The 17343-nt window shown below is 39.2% G+C and overlaps 1 protein-coding gene across 5 annotated transcripts in view; it reads right to left on the bottom strand.

Annotated features, from left to right (window-relative positions):
* Positions 1 to 17343, bottom strand: part of LOC127418735 (zinc finger protein 260-like) — a 340334-nt gene that overhangs the window by 98287 nt on the left and 224704 nt on the right. For 4 of the 5 annotated variants that reach the window (XR_007893541.1, XM_051659498.1, XM_051659484.1 and 1 more), the window contains exon 8: positions 2606 to 3052. Coding sequence is in view for 4 of the 5 variants with exons in the window: in XM_051659498.1 (XP_051515458.1) it covers positions 2606 to 3052 (447 nt within the window). In the remaining variant the exon portion in view is untranslated. Of the gene's footprint in view, positions 1 to 2605; positions 3084 to 3166; positions 3362 to 3834; positions 4216 to 17343 lie in introns of those variants that run through there. The other variant, XM_051659491.1, reaches the window with a different exon arrangement.

Genomic DNA, 17343 nt, shown 5'->3' with positions numbered 1-17343 from the left:
TTCCTCCACAAAACAAACTCCAGCTGATACAAAGCTGTTCAGTTTCCTCAGACAGATAAACAATTGTTCAGTGAGCCCGCTGTTATGAGTGCAGCAGATGACGTAATCATTCTAATGTCCCTTAAAAATACTCCACAAAAACAAACTCCAGCCAACAGGAGGCGTAAGCACAAAGAATGATCAGATTCATCCCCAGCTGATCCGAAGGAGTGTTATTCCACAAAACAAGCTCCAGCCGCCAAGCGGAACCAACACAAAAAAACACCCCACAAAAAACAAAACAGAGCCCCGGTTTCTCGAATGGTCGAGTGTGTATTGAGTGAGTCAAATTCACTCGGAGGCTGTATAAAAAAAATAAAAAATAAATAAAATAAAAAATACACCATGACTTTCTCAGTCCATCACCTTTATAAAAGACATCCTTTGTGTAGGCATGAAGATATTTTGCAGTCATTCTTAGTGTCCATTCTCAATCTGGCTGGGAACTTCAGTGTAAAAGCGATCATCCGTCCATGCAAAAGTTTCTTGAAGGAGTCATGCCACAAACAAACTCTAGCCGCTAGGTGGAGCCAACGCAAAAAGAAACAAAAATGGCGCCCAGCTTCCTCAGACAGCCAGAGTAAGCACAGCGAGTTAATCCACTCTGGAGCTACATGAAAAACCCCAAATGGCTTACTCACCCATTGTTTTAATAAAAGACAGTGCTTGCTTTGGACACGTAAATACCCTGTGACCATCGTTTCTATTCTCAGTTTGGCCGGAAACATCAGTGCAAAAGCGATCTTCTGTTGATGTAAGAGTTTCTTACATTCCTTGAATCGACCGCGTTTCTCTCGTTGCATTCGCAAAGTCTGGGAACAAGAAAATATTGTGATTCTTCCAAGAAAGCTTTCCTTTGCTCCTCGCCTGGCATAACACAAGATCTTTATCGGATGATCTCAGAAATTAGGCCAGAATTGTTTGGGGCCTGTCTCCCTCAGCAGATCTGCGAGCCGGGACTCTGTGAGCTCGCTCGATTTCCAGTTTATGGCCTGTTATGTTGAGCAGACTCAGGAAGAGCTCGTCTAGGAATTTCACCATATCTCGGCCTTCTTCATGCTCAGGAATTCCAACAATTCGTATGTTATTCCTTCGGCTCCTATTTTCCAAATCTTCAAGTTTTTCCAAAAGATTTTCCACGACTTTTTTGGACATGGGCAGATTAGCAGATAATTCCCTTTCCGAAGACTCCAGATAATCGATTCGTTTCTCAACTTCTGTCACTCTTGTGACCAACTCAGAGAATTTTGTTTCCATCCCGTAATGACTCCCAGTCGTGTTCACAAGTTGTGATCCCTGGATGAATTTCCTCCTTAGCCCTGTGGCAGATGAGTTTGCGGAGAAACTCGCTGCCGGCCCAGTACATGTGCTAACCAAGCCCTGTACTGGGGTAGGTGCTCCACATGCGCTGGTTCCCCATAGGTGACCCCATGTGATATATCTTCTGCTAAATTGTTTCCCTGTCAGTAAACTGCGTCTTCCTTGGGCAGAGGTTCCTCTGCCCCTGGTCACCATGTTTGTAGAGCTCCTCCCCCCCTTGGGTAGGACCTACCATGGGATTTCTCTACATGACATACTTCCGATAAGACTCGGTAAGATCATGTGATGTATTTCAACTCTAAATGGCCCCCCCTCCAGGCCGGGTGTGGTCTCTGCGCTGTCTTCCCCTTGGGAGTGACACCACCCCTCCCCGACGTAGACACTTATGGCCCCCAGTTGGTAAAGAAAATTTCACTCTTTTTGTGGAGAAAAAAAAGTGAAAAAGAGGCCACGGCTGGGCTAGTCCCTATTTGTTGGGCAAGTCGACTTGTTCCCAAAGGACCGTTCGACGCTCATAAGAGCGTTGGGGGAGGTTACGTGATGGCCTGGTGCGCTGGCTACGAGGCACACAGCGGTCTGCTCGTCTCGCACCGCCAGTCCACGTAACACAGTTCAGTTTATTGTGGCGTTTCGTATGGGGACACAACGTCGAGTGAGTGACAGATAGGGAACGTCCTGGTTACTTTTGTAACCTCCGTTCCCTGATGGAGGGAATGAGACGTTGTGTCCCTCTTGCCACAATACTGAACTACCCGTTGAAATGGCCGGGACCTTGTCTCGGCTCCTCAGCACAAAACCTGAATGAGTGGTTGCGAGCCAGCTCCTTTTATACCCGTATGTTCGGGGGAGGGGCATGCAAATTCCTCTTGCCAATTCCCATTGGCCTTTTTTCAAAAAAGTGTTTGGGGCTCCCAAGAGTGACCCCTAGTGTCACTACATCGACACAACATCTCGTTCCCTCCATCAGGGAATGGAGGTTACGAAGGTAAGCAGGACGTTATTCACTTCACCTGTCAGTGATTTTAATGTTGTGGCTAATCAGTGTATATGATCATATATTTGTCACAGGGCAGTGAAAGCAGATGTACCTTTTTAAAAGACAACTGAGCACTTCTAAAACCACAATAAAAACAGAAAAAAAAACATTTAAGTGCGACTTTTGAGTGATGAAATCATTTGGTAATAGACTCTGACATCTGTCATCAAAATGAAAGAGAAACAAAAACAAAAAAACAAAGAAACATACCTGATGGAATAAAATAATCATCATCATCTCTCTGTTGTTCCTCTGCTGTGATTTCTTCTTTTATCTCCTCCTGCTTCACTTCAGTCTTCACTGGTGTCTGCAGCATCTGCTGTTCATCATCATCTTCATCACTCTGTTGTTCCTCTGCTGTGATTTCTTCTTTTATCTCCTCCTGCTTCACTTCAATCTTCACTGGTGTCTGCAGCATCTGCTGTTCTCCAGCGTTACAGACAGAAGTCAGAGACTCTGTGGAGGTTTGATCACCCTGATTACTGTCACACACACTCTCCTGAGCATCAGTAGACCAGAGTAAAGTGAGCTGTGAGTCCTGTGTGTCTCTGGATCTCTGTTCAGAGAGTTTGTCCAGCAGCCGCTGTGGTGTGGACTGATCTCTGCCGCTCCACACTGAATCCTGACATTCTGTGGAGGTCCCATCAGTCACACACACTGAAGATTGACAGAAAACCTTATCCAGCTCCTGAAAAACACAACACAATCACATCTGTACTGTTCATCATCACAGAGTCACAGTCATATCACATCATTTGAAAGCTTACTTACAATCTCAACTTTAACTCGCTCAAAACAGGTACAGCATGAAACGAGATCTCTCTCCATCAGTTTTGTCTTCAGTGACGTCACCTCTTTCTTCAGCTGAGAGATTTCTGTGATGAAATCATCAATATCCAGCATGGACAGATCAGTTCCTACTGATTTACAGCAGATCACATCCACCTGCTCTCTCATGATGAACATCTGAACACAAAAACATCATCATTATAATGGACTGACATTCATCAAACTCAAAAATATTATTATATGATTACACACAAGAAAATTCTGATGGTATAGAGATAGTATAAAAATAAATGTGTGTTTGGTTTCGTTTTCCTGACTGCAGGAATATTATCAGCTATCATAACAGGCTTATATTCAATACAATATATTATCACATACTGTGAACTAATTCACAATCAGCCGCTGTATTTAAAGAGCTCATATCAGAAATTAAACGTGATATTCTCAGATTGCTGCTTGTTTTTACTGGAACTGAATATTTAAAGCGTCCATCACAAAATAATGCTTCATGTGGAGATAATAATCTTTGTTTATGGTCATTAAAACGGCAAAGAGAGAAAAACAACATGCAAAGAAAAATATATCAACATAGATCTTCATATACATGCAACATAAATACATAAATGATGTAAAACACATTAAACACGTACCTAAGCTCTCAAACCGTCAGCAGCTCTTGTTTAATCTCGTGTTTTATTGGTTGAGAAAATAACTCCGTTTCTGTCATCTACTGTGTCGTGTTCAGAAGAAATCCCTCTCACGTCAAGTTCTCGCGCATGCGCATTCTATTATGATGCTATGACGCTTTTTCCACTCGCCTCAGAATATTAATAGACTCGTTTGAGATTCCAAACGCTTCGCTTTGAAAGTAGACGAGAATAGACGGCTGCAGTCAGGTGAGGAATAAAATGCGTGCTGTCAAGTCGGACAATTTTCACTTCTCGTACTGGTTCAGACACCTTCGAGATCAAAGGCAGATATCGCGGGATTCACGTTCATGCGCTGTTGCTGATAAAGTGGATATAATTTAAATTCTGTTGCTTTAAAATGAAAACACGATTAAAAAGACACTCAGTGTACCTGCTATTTAATTTCGCTAAATAAGACGTGTCTCTCCGTCCATTTTTAGTTTAATAAAGACACATATTTTAGATATTCCCTAAAATATATCCCATACAGAGATCGCACTGTCAGAGTGTTGGGAATATTCACGTACAGGGCCGTAGCAAGTAGTTCTGGAACCCCCGGACTATATATTGCTCTGGGCCCCTTACCTATTAAATAATACAGTTTTGAATTTGTTGTGGGGCCCCCCAGGACCTTTGGGCCTCTAGAATCATTACCACCTTTACCCACTATCGACAGCCCTGTTCACATATAATTTATACAAATTAAACATGATAATAGAGATAAAAAAAAAAATAAAAAAAACTAACGTTTTGAAGAGATCGAAACATAACATTTTTGTTTTTTTCCCCCTTATTAGCCCATTTCTCTCCCTGTATGCTCCGTTCCACATACAGTTGAAGTCAGAAGTTTACATACACCTTAGCCAAATACATTTAAACTCAGTTTTTCACAATTCCTGACATTTAATCGTAGAAAACATTCCCTGTCTTAGGTCAGTTAAGATCACTACTTTATTTTGAAAATATGAAATATCAGAATAACAGTTGAGAGAATTATTTATTTCAGATTTTATTTCTTTCATCACATACCCAGTGGGTCAAAAGTTTACATACACTTTGTTAGTATTTGGTAGCATTGCCTTTAAATTGTTTAACTTGGGTCAAACATTTTGGGTAGCCTTCCACAAGCTTCTCACAATAAGTTGCTGGAACTTTGGCCCATTCCTCCAGACAGAACTGGTGTAGCTGAGTCAGGTTTGTAGGCCTCCTTGCTCGCACACACTTTTTCAGTTCTGCCCACAAATTTTCTATCGGATTGAGGACAGCGCTTTGTGATGGTCACTCCAATACCTTGACTTTGTTGTCCTCAAGCCATTTTGCCACTACTTTGGAGGTATGCTTGGGGTCATTGTCCATTTGGAAGACCCATTTGCAACCAAGCTTTAACTTCATGGCTGATGTCTTGAGATGTTGCTTCAATATATCCACATAATTTTCCTTCCTCATGATGCCATCTATTTTGTGAAGTGAACCAGTCCCTCCTGCAGCACAGCACCCCCACAACATGCTTCACAGTTGGGATGGTGTTCTTCGGCTTGCAAGCCTCACCCTTTCTCTTCCAATCATAACAATAGTTATTATGGCCAAACAGTTCAATTTTTGTTTCATCAGACCAGAGAAAACTTCTCCAGAAAGTAAGATATTTGTCCCCATGTGCACTTGCAAATTGTAGTCTGGCTTTTTATGGCAGTTTAGGAGCAGTGGCTTCTTCCTTGCTGAGCAGCCTTTCAGGTTATGTCGATATAGGACTTGCTTTACTGTGGATATAGATACTTGTCTACCTGTTTCCTCCAGCATCTTCACAAGGTCCTTTGCTGTTGTTCTGGGATTGATGTGCACTTTTCGCACCAAACTCCGTTCATCTCTAGGAGACACAATGCGTCTCCTTCCTGAGCGGTATGATGGCAGTGTGGTCCCATGGTGTTTATACTTGTGTACTATTGATTATAACTATTGATGAACGTGGTACTTTCAGGCATTTGGAAATTTCTCTCAAGGATGAACCAGACTTGTGGAGGTCCACAATTCTTTTTTTTTTCTTTTTTTTTTTTTTTTTTTTTTTGAGGTCTTTGCTAATTTCTTTTGATTGTCCCATGATGTCAAGCAGACGCACTGAGTTTGAAAATAGGTCTTAAAATACATCCACAGGTACACCTCCAGTTGACTTCAATTAGCCTATCAGAAGCTAATTGCCTAAAGACTTGACATAATTTTCTGGACTTTTCCAAGCTGCTTAAAGGCACAGTTAAATTAATGTATGTAAACTTCTGACCCACTGGAATTGTGATATAGTCAATTAAAAGTGAAACAATCTGTCTGTAAACAATTGTTGGAAACATTACTCGTGTCATGCACAAAGTAGATGTCCTAAACGACTTGCCAAAACTATAGTTTGCTAATATGAAATCTGTGGAGTGGTTAAAAAATAAGTTTTAATGACTTAAGCCTAAGTGTATGTAAACTTCTGACTTCAACTGTAAGATATATTACATCCTCTTTTCCATATTGCCCTGTCAACAGCATACAGTGATCTTCCAATGTCTACTTTAACATTATTAAAAACATAATTTATCATTATATTAAATAATACTGGACTACAAACAATTCCCTGTGGAGATCCATTATTAATTTTCTAAACCTTAGAATATTCTGATCCTTCCATCATTTGTACCATTCTTTCAAATAAAAAGTCCATAACCTAGATATAAATTTTCCCTCCAATTCCCATCTTTTTAAGTTTTATTAATAACCCTTCTTTCCATAACATGTCATATGCCTTTTCCATGTCAAAGAGCACACCTACCATTGTCTCTTTTTCAGCTTGTGCTTTTTTAATGTCTGCTTCCAAACATAATACAGTGTTGGGCCTCATGTACACAAATAGGAGACAAAGGCAGGCCTACATGCAGCCATAAAGCCTGACTGCGGCCTATAAGAATACTCAAAGCCTGATAACAATAGCGACGCCAAAATCAAACAAAGGGAGTCCAAATCAGACTACAGATCCCATGAAGCCTTGCTCACTTTACACCTATGTGTGAAATTCTGAAGGATCGAACACTCAACCCCTGTTGGATGAAACGCATGACAGAACGCGTCCCTCAGTCATGACGTCATCGAGAGTATAAAACCCGGAAATTCCTTCTACGCTTTGCTTCAACACCCTGCTGCTCCCAGGTGTAGCCTCGTTGCCCAAGGAAATCTCATCTCACTGGACGAGCCGAGATTTCTCCATGTTCCACCGAGCACACAAACGGATCCAAAGGAGACCGCTGAGCAATCCGTGTCTCACCCATTTGCCTGCAGAAATGAAGAAAGAAGATTTCTCTTCCCTTTTCAACCGAGTCGACTTCGCTGATTTCTCCGCCAGCCCGCCGAGAATCAGCCACCGTACCGCCCGCCAACATAGCGAGGAAACGGCCTCCCGTCATCGCCCGAGCTTCGAGGAACCGAGTCGAAGTCAAACGACAGACGAACACACATTCTACCCGTGTCCTCATGTGACTCAAGTAAGAGGTTTACGTCTGGGCAGAGATAGATTATTTATAGTGTGTTATTCTTGTGTATCAAGGCTATTGCTTGTACAATTTACAGACCACTGAGTCCGCTCATTGCTGCTAATAATACTTAGGTATTACTGTAACTTACTGTTACCACGAATGAGATTTGCTGTGTTGTCATCCAACAGTGTTGGACTGTTTGTGCATTTCTGCCATTGCGGGTGAGACTGGCACACTGAGTTTATCCATTAAAGAATCAACGGCCACGGCAGATGGATTACGAGCCGTTCACCGCATCTCTGAGTGATAAAACAATTGTGCCTTCTCTCCCACAACTGATAAAACTGGCTTTGGTGCCGTCACTCTGTTCTCTCTCTCTCATACTAAACGCGCACACACACAACCCCTCACTAACATACCCGCACACACATTTGGTGAGCAGATAACTTGGCGATAGAGCCTAGTTTGCCCCTAAGTTATCGTACCAGCGGAGACATGCGTTAAATGGGCAGATGCCATTAACCAGTCTCTCCGCCCACATTCGCGGCCACATTCTCTGGCCGGAAACTTCATGTGATGCCACTCCACGAGAGCCGCATCTGCCATTTTGTGCCCTGCTTCTCTCCTTACACACACACACACACAAACACATGCACATACCTTCCTCTCATGTATTATAGGCTTATTTGTTACCATATCTAATCATGTTACTGTTTAGTTTGTAGTTGGAAGTCGGAAGTTTATCGTCTGCATTGTATTGATTATTAATTGATATGACTGCATCAATAAATTTTGTTATACTTTAAAGAGAAGTGTTATGGTATTGTTCTGCAAGCACCTATGTCAAGGGCTGGCAGGAGATATCACTGCTCAGATTCAAACCTTCATTGTTTACCTTTTGAATGTCGATGTTCTCCGGATGTCAACTTTCCTAAGAGAACAATCCTATATTGAGACCGCTATACTGTCTGGTTATTAGTCCCTGATTCCAGGGTGGTGCCCCGGCAATATTAATCCTTAATAATATTCTATTGATTTTGATAATTGATAGTTATCTTTGATGATTGTTGATTTGAAGGATCAATAAGATCATGTTAATTCTAATTAATGTTCTACTGATTTTAATAATTGATAATTATCTTTGATAATAATTAATATTCTATTGAATTTGATAATTGATAGTTATCTTTGATGATTGTTGATTTAAAGGATTAAAAAGCTAATGTTGATTCTAATCAATGTTCGATTGATTTTTATAATTAATCATTATCTTTGATAATGATTAATTATTGCTAATAACCAAACCCGCTCCAGAACGAAGCGCCCAACAACAGCATCTATAGTATTACGTCCTGTCCAAAATCCACTCTGATTTGGTGTAAGTCCTTTCCGTTCAAGTACATACTTTACCCTGTATATAATCATTCTCTCCATGAGTTTACATAAATTAGCAGTTAAAGCAATAGGTCTATCGTTTTTGGGTTAGATTTTTCCTTTCCCGGTTTTCCAACAGGCACAATAATTTTATAATCAGTCAGATTTGCATCAAAAGAACTGATTCATGCACTTCACCACTGACTGACAATATCTCATGACTGACATTAGCAGATGTAGAGCTGAAGTTATCAAATTTGTTAAATATTTATTAAATATTAAGTTTGCCATCAAGAATTACTATGACTTGCTGACTTACTGTGCGATTTCAAATTAAAGCCGGGTAAGAATCTCGCAAGATTGACTATTATTGTTGTAATTTGGTAAAGCTTCATAAAAATCATGCTCTGCAGTCACAAAGAGATATATCAACTCAAAATACTCACCGGTAGGTCCGTGGGGAAACGCTTTATGGCAAGCCGTTAGAACACTTAAAACCCCGAAGACCCTGGATGCTAAGGCATTTGGAAAGAAATAGGCATGTTAGGCGTATGTGGTACAGTTTGAAAGCTTAGAATCTGAACTTTTCAGAGAACCCCATTACTTTTGCATTTTGTTACATAAAATAATAGAATAAGGCCTGAAAACATTTGTGTCGCATATTGGCCCCACCTAGAGGTTACGTTGTAGAAATTATAAAAATGAATATAAATGTCCTTCACATAGCACTTAAGTAAACAATTTATATATCAAATAAAAGCTCTCATTCTCAGGAAGGGGACTGTTTATTTTGTTACCATAATATAACAGTCTGAATTATTTTTTTAAATATCACAAAGGGAAATTGTATTTTGGTAAGGTATAAAAGGCAAATGTCTCTTTTCTTTTCTGACCACTGATCTATAAGCCCCAAATAGCATTGAACTTTATATCAAACCTTATCTTGGGTTGTTAGCTTTCAAATGAGTCAAAGAAATTACTTGTTTACTAGTTTGTTAGTTTGCTTGGGTGAATAATCCAATGTTGTGTCAAATTTTTTTAGAACAAAATATGAATTCCGGTAGAAAAAGTATGAGAAACAAATCATCAGCTAAATAATTTCTCATCTATTGAAGATTAAATGTCATTGTAAAGCTGGGATTGTCTGCTTTCCAATGACACCTAGATGTGCTTTTAGACAACTCAGAAGCCAAGACATTCGACAAAACAGTGTGGAAGCTCTCAGCACTTATAAAAAAAAAAAAAAAAAAAAGACTTGAGTGAGGGCTAAAATGCGTTAGATTTCAGATGGAAGGTGATAGAGGAAAAAATATTTTTTCTAGTACTTGCTGCCATTCAGTGGAATAAAATAAGACTTTTTGCTTGAAAAGTGAGGACAGACAACTGAAATGGCATGCTTTTAAACTTTAGACATAAAAAAGAGTCATGTCTAGCAGGGATCCCTCCCACATCAATCTCGCGAGATTCTTACCTGGCGTTAATTTGAAGTTGCTCAGCAACGAGGAGTACTCGTAAAACATTATTTTAAATGGTCTGTTTTGATGAATAGTCATACTTGATGACCAATTAAAGCTTTAAAATAAATATTTAACAAATTTGATAACTTCAGCTCTACATCTACTACTGTCAGTCATGAGATATTGTTGGTCAGTGGAGAAGTACATCAATCAGTTCTTTTGATGAGAATCTGATTGGGTGGACTAGTGATAACTAACTCTCCCTTTGTGTTAGAGGCTCGGAGTTATAATCCACCCATGTGGAACTTTACATATTAATGAACAAAGATTGCATCTGCACCTCAGTGGACATACCGTTATATCTTGAGTGGGAACACATTTGTTTGCATTTCTCTTTGCAATTTGACTGGAAAGGAGCATGAGCTGCAGAACTCGCAGCAACGAGGATGCTAGCCGACCTCTTGCCCATTCTCGTTTCCCCAAGTACATCACTACAGGACATATGTTGCCATCTTCTTATTACTTTATAATTAACACATATGATGTTTTTAAAATTAAAAGCAGTTCATGAGCATGCCGTAATATTACCTGGATCAAACCTTTCACTTAACTCTCTGACCTTCATCGTGACCTATCTAATTTCCTCGATCACTGTGGGGAAATTAACTTTATATTCATTTTATTATTATTTTATAGTATTAAAGATAAATATTAAGAGTGGAGACAGGTAACAGGATGGGGAAAACTGGGTCAAAAGGCTGATTTGAACCCAGGTTGTTCATACTGAAAAAACACACCCATGCCGTTCTTACACACTGACCCATTGTAGCAACTGAGGATTCAGTGTGTTTTTAAGTTCTTTAGTTTCAACCAGACTATTTGAGTGCAATGAGACATAAGCAATTGAGATAGACTCATGAAATAATTAGAAAATAATACATCACCCACATCCCCTACCCACTGTCTCAACATTATTTTTGGCATTTCTTTTTCTTATTTTTCCCCATTCTGTGCCAATCAGTGCAATAACAGGCACAAGCCCTTCATTCATGTTGTTTGCTGACAAGTTATAAAGAATAAGCTCTTGAACACAGTCCTGTGTCCACACTCTCCGCTGATCATTCATTCATTCAATAAAAGTAAAAATAACAAAAAAAGCGGAAAAAATAAGAAACTCCTCAGTTGCTGTGAGTTTGTGAATCCATTTTGGGATCATAGCTTTTGTTGTTTAGTGTGGGCAGGGTGCAACTATTTGTACATAGTGTGCACTTGGCTTACGGATTAAGGAAAAGACATGTGAATAAAGATTTCAGCCACATCATTTTAGACAAACATTCTTTTTTATTTTTTACATCCAATAATCATTGGAAGTAACAAATGCATGTTTGAAAAATCTGGGGGCACGTGCCCCCACAGTTTGAATGGAAATGATGCCTCTGGCTGGAAATTTAATTTTTTTTAAAGAATGGCCACTAAGAATAAACAAATACTAAAATGAACTTTCAGAGTGAGTGATATTGTTTCACATGATTAAAAACTGTTCATGTAAAATACAGTACCTCTATTAAATACAATTAAATAATAAAACAAAATTGGGTGGGGATTATTGCTTGCCCTCATGCCGGTATGTATTTTCTGGTGCACTTTAAAATAGGACAGGCATGTTAAACTCTTTCCACTAAAAGACAACTTGTAAGGCTTCTCTTTTGTGTGTATTTCCAGATGTTCAGGCCTGAACAAACATGTTTGCTTCTCAGTCAAAATCTGACTGCAGTGACCCCTTTGCTGTTCACAGTCATTTTTGTCCGTAAACAGTACAGGTGTAACTTTAATATAAAAAAACTTCTTATCTGAAGTAATAACAATAAAATTATGCACTTCTTTGGGGATTTTATGCTATTTAGATCTTGTTTACAGTTAAATTTCTCAATTACATAATTCATTTACATATGCAAATGAGCACATTTGTGTTAACTTCACTTCAGTAAAAACATACACATCTATAAATTGAAACAATATAAGATTGTGTCATGTTTACAATAACAACCAGTAGATGGTTGCAGAGACTGTTATAACTTACTTTATGATTAAGATTATGCTTTTGGATATATATTTAGAGATTGTTTTCAGCAATTCATTGTATTTAAGAGCCAGTTTTTGCAATAATGTGACATTACTGTTTGTTTACAGTCAAACCTGACCATGGAGTTACAAAGAGAATACATAGAATAAGCATTAAGTTATGAGTAATCTATTTTAAATATATATTAATAAAATCAATTAGTCAGCCACAATACAGAACACACACACTCACACACACACAAATGAAGAGATGGAACTGTAAGACAGCCAGAGTTCAAAACACACACACACACACACACACACACACACAAATGAATTGGTGAGAGTATAACACATAACAATTACACATACACTTTATATGTTTAAATTGTATTTACTTATGCGTAAGTATGTGTAAGTATGTGTACTCATTGTCTGTTTGTGGATATTGCACATTATTATGTTGTTGCTCTGTGAGAAGCACTCAAGTAAGAATTTAATTGCACTTGGTACATAGAACATATGAGCCCTCACACCGGTATGTATTTTCTGGTGCTCTTTCAAACAGGAAAGGAGTGCAAAACTCTTTCCACAAAAAGAACACTTGGAAGGCTTCTCATTTGTGTGCAGTTTTAGATGTTGTTTTAGGACTGAATTTAAAACAAATGTTTTACCACACTTATCACATTCAAATAGTCTTTCTCCAGAGTGCAAGAGGAGATGATCTTTGAGATGGCCTGCATATGCAAAACTTTTTTCACACTGATGGCACGTGTAAGGTCTCTCTCCTGTATGAATTCTCATGTGTATATTAGGCTGGCTTTTACATGGTGAGAAATTCTTCTCAGTCTTTGAGCTACTCAGAGATTTTTCTCCAGTTGTGAAATCATGATGTTTCTGATCCTGAAGTTTCTCCTCCACTTCATTCAGTTCTTGACTTTCCTCTTGCACTTCCATCAGCTTTACAATGAACACAGTAAACTGACAAAAATAAATTCAAGAGGGACAAAAGTGAAAAAAGAACCCTAATGTGATGACAGAACACACCAAACATCCAGGCTGATAAATGCATTTCATGATTAAAGTCATTTAGATTGAATCTGAGCCACAGTCACAAAAATAAGGTCATACATATTTGCAAAAACATGAGGGTGAGTACTTTTCATTATTGGCAGAACTATTCTTTGATGCCAAAAAGAAAGAACAAATTAAGACTTAACAATTAAGAAGCAGAAACCCTTAATCCAGAAACTGTTATGACCTTGTAAAAATTCAAATAAAAATATGTACCTTTTTAAAAGACAACTGAGCATTTCTAAAACAACATTAAAATCCATGAGATAAAACCTCTTTCTTAAAAATGATTTTAACATTACAGTCGCTTTGCATGAAAATATAAAACTTTAAAGAAACATACCTGAAGGAATAAAATCATCATCACACTGTTGTTCTTCTACTGTGGTTTCGTCATCATCTTAATCACTCTGTTGTTCCTCTACTCCTCCTCCTGCTTCAGGTCAATCTTCACTGGCATCTGCAGCATCTGCTGTTCATCATCTTCATCACTCTGTTGTTCCTCTGCTGTATTTTCTTCTTTTACCTCCTCCTGCTTCACTTCAATCTTCACTGGTGTCTGCAGCATCTGCTGTTCTCCAGCGTTACAGACAGAAGTCAGAGACTCTGTGGAGGTTTGATCACCATGATTACTGCCACATACACTCTCCTGAGCATCAGTAGAACAGAGTAAAGTGAGCTGTGAGTCCTGTGTGTCTCTGGATCTCTGTTCAGAGAGTTTGTCCAGCAGCCGCTGTGGTGTGGACTGATCTCTGCCGCTCCACACTGAATCCTGACATTCTGTGGAGGTCCCATCAGTCACACACACTGAAGATTGAATCTGCATTAATAATGATAGCCGTCATTGTTTGAAATAATTTATGCAATTTAACAATATGTACACTGAGTCAACATTCATTTGTATAACAAAAGCTAAAATGGTACTGTGTCTTTAGGAAAACCAGCATCGAGCGTCTGATGTGTTTTGAGAGAAGAGTGGCACAGTTTCTTCACCGCATCCGTGCTAGGTGTGATTAAAACCGTTTCTTTTTACTTGCTGATCAACAACTGACTGTAAAGAACATAAATAATATTAAAAGAGATATTATTCAATGAAAAGGTACTACATGGATCTTATCTTCGATGGACACACATTTCAGGGAACTGGCGTTCATTGACAACACACAGTTGGATCTCGATGCTAAACTTCTTCCCCACTTCACAACACAATCATTGGCAAGTAAAATCTGAACATTTACTAGGTAGTGTTTATTTTTAGTCACCTAGCATTAAATCTGGTCACATTTTCAAGTGATTTATTTACATTTTAGAGTGTCCACATCATCATTTAGCAGCAACAAAGGCGCAGACTTTTTAAAACATTTTTATGCCCATAAACATAACAAAAAAATCCCCCCAAAAATGTCCCGTGGTTGGTTGCTTTTCACGTCGGTCATGGATTTTTGAAAATGTAGTATGGCAGGAGAAGAGTAATTTACGCATTAAGTGATACCTGATTGGGCAATTCAATAATATTCTGGAGAAACTATAACCCAACCTTAACCCTGCCCCTAACAAATCAGGTAACTGCCAGTGTTTCCCTGCCATCCTAAGTTTTGGAAATCCACATGCAGGGGATATCGCAAATATCATCAAAGATGTGAGGAAAATTTAAATTGGTTTCTCAGGCATGCTACTTAAATAGAAATAGTCCATTTTAATTTCAAGAACTTTTCAACAAAACAAGCTAATAGTACAAGTTTTGCATTACTTAAATTTTTTTCATTTATTTTAATCTATTTATTATAAGTGTTTTTATTATAAGTTTTGGAAATCCGAGTGCAAAAATAATATTTGTTTCTAAGGCATGCTTACTAAATAGAAAATCAATTAAAATTTCAAAAACTTTTAAGCACTTTTCAACAAAATAAGATAATTGTACATGTATTGCATTACTTAAATTTCTTTTATTTATTTAAATATATTTATTATAAGCTAAATTTAACAACTTTAAGCACTTCAAGGACCTTGTGCAAGCCCTGGTATCAGCACTGGGCGATAGATGTTCCTTTTTGGCAAATTAGGCTATAACATAGGCAGAAAAAGAACAAAATATTTTTTTGGCCTATCCGACTCAAATCTGTTTAGGTTTTTGAAGTCTAAACAAAACAAAAACACCAAAAAATGTTTTACAAGCCTGATCTTAACCACATTCGTAAGTGATTTAAAATCTTATTAAAATCAGATTTTTGTTCATGCGTTTCAGTCTGAATTATCAGATCGATTTTCTTGTTCTCTTTCAATTCAGTTCACTCGGTATTGCGAGAATCGCTATGGGGATTCCTTCCGACGACTTAGTTGAAGCCCTTGTACAATAACGGCAATCCTGAGATTGGCAATGGTGTTTGAGCCCCGCCCCTTTAGACGCGCAGTTGGCCTAAATAAGCGTGTACGAACACCATTTCTTCAGAATTTTCTTCCTTCAAGACAGCGACATCATCTCTCGTCTTGAAAGCCCTGTCTGCTTCACCGTCGAGATACAGTTTTTCAGCAGACGGGATCTTCTGTGCAGACACGGACAGGATGACTCATCACCTGTACATCTCAGTGCCTGCAGTGAGAAGACTCACCCCTCCCCTGCAGTGTTCCGGCGAAGATTCTCTCCGCCTCGCTGAGGAAGATGCTTCTCTGTGAATGGGTGCTTTGCTTCAGACGCAGCATTCCGGCAGGAGATACTGTATCCTTTTCAATACTACGTATAAATGTGTTGATGTATCACATAAAGAGCCGCTTATATGCAACATGTCCTTTTCCTTTTGTGTTATGTTCTCACAAGAAAAACAGAAATGCATTTGCTGTCAATATGCACACATTCACGTTACTCATCCCCACCGGGAAAGCCGGAAATGTGTTCCTTTGTGTTTTTGCACATAACAATGTTATCACACAATAGGGAAAGCGATGGTTGCCTCAGCCCGCACTGCATGCTTGACACCCACGCATTTACACGCTGTTCACTTCCACTCCTCGCCGGAGTTCACTGGAAGATTACATGTGTGTTGTTTCTGTGTGATGATTTTCTCACACAATAGAGAAAGCACTAGTTGTGCCTGCTCACGCTGTAATGCTCGACATGCATGCCTTTACACGCTGTTCACTTCCACTCCTCACCGGAGTTCACTGGGAGATTACATGTGTGTTGTTTCTGTGTGATCATTTTCTCACACAATAGAGAAAGCACTAGTTGCGTCTGCTCACGCTGCAATGCTCGACACGAACACATTTACACGCTGTCCACTTCCACTCCATGCCAGAGTTCGTTGGGAGATTGCATGTGTTGTTTCTGTGTGATGATTTTCACACACAATAGAGAAAATGCTTGTTGTGTCTGCTTGCGCTGCACATGCACATTTACAAGCTGTTCGCTTCCCCTCCTCACTGGTGTTCGCCGGGAAGCTTCACGCAGACTGTTTCTGTATATTGTGTTAAACTATGTTTTCATAAAATCAGAAATGTGCTAGTCACAAATATTTGAGACACACTCGTTCATATGCTGCTCATTCCCTGCCATAGGTCTCTGGGATGATACACAAATGTGTTTCTGTGTGTGGTGTTCGCATCACCAATTTTCTCACACAAAAGAGAAAGTGCTTGTTGCAAGAGATGCACACACACATTTACACACTGCATAATGGACTCAAGATGGTGCCGAGTATGGCTGCTGCGTTGCGAGCTCCGACACAACATTGTAGTTTTTTGTTTGTTTTGTTTACAATTCTTATGTTTTAAGTCTTGGATGTTGTCTGCCTTATTGTCTATGACAGACAAACACTTTTGGACGTTGGTTCTGCAATTACACACCGTAAACCGGACTTCAAATTCCTCAATGCCGACCCGCTGTTTACAAACACACCAGCGGAGCCCTTTGTCTGGGCTGCCCGGCTGCGGAAACGCAAAAGGAAAAGGGAAAACAGAGCTGGTGTTCTCATCAGAGTAAGACGTCACGCAAATCGACCCCCGCTACC

This window comes from Myxocyprinus asiaticus, chromosome 28 (assembly GCF_019703515.2).
Source record: "Myxocyprinus asiaticus isolate MX2 ecotype Aquarium Trade chromosome 28, UBuf_Myxa_2, whole genome shotgun sequence".
In the NCBI taxonomy this organism is placed as follows: Eukaryota; Metazoa; Chordata; class Actinopteri; order Cypriniformes; family Catostomidae; genus Myxocyprinus; species Myxocyprinus asiaticus.
This window is presented reverse-complemented; position numbering and strand designations above follow the sequence as displayed.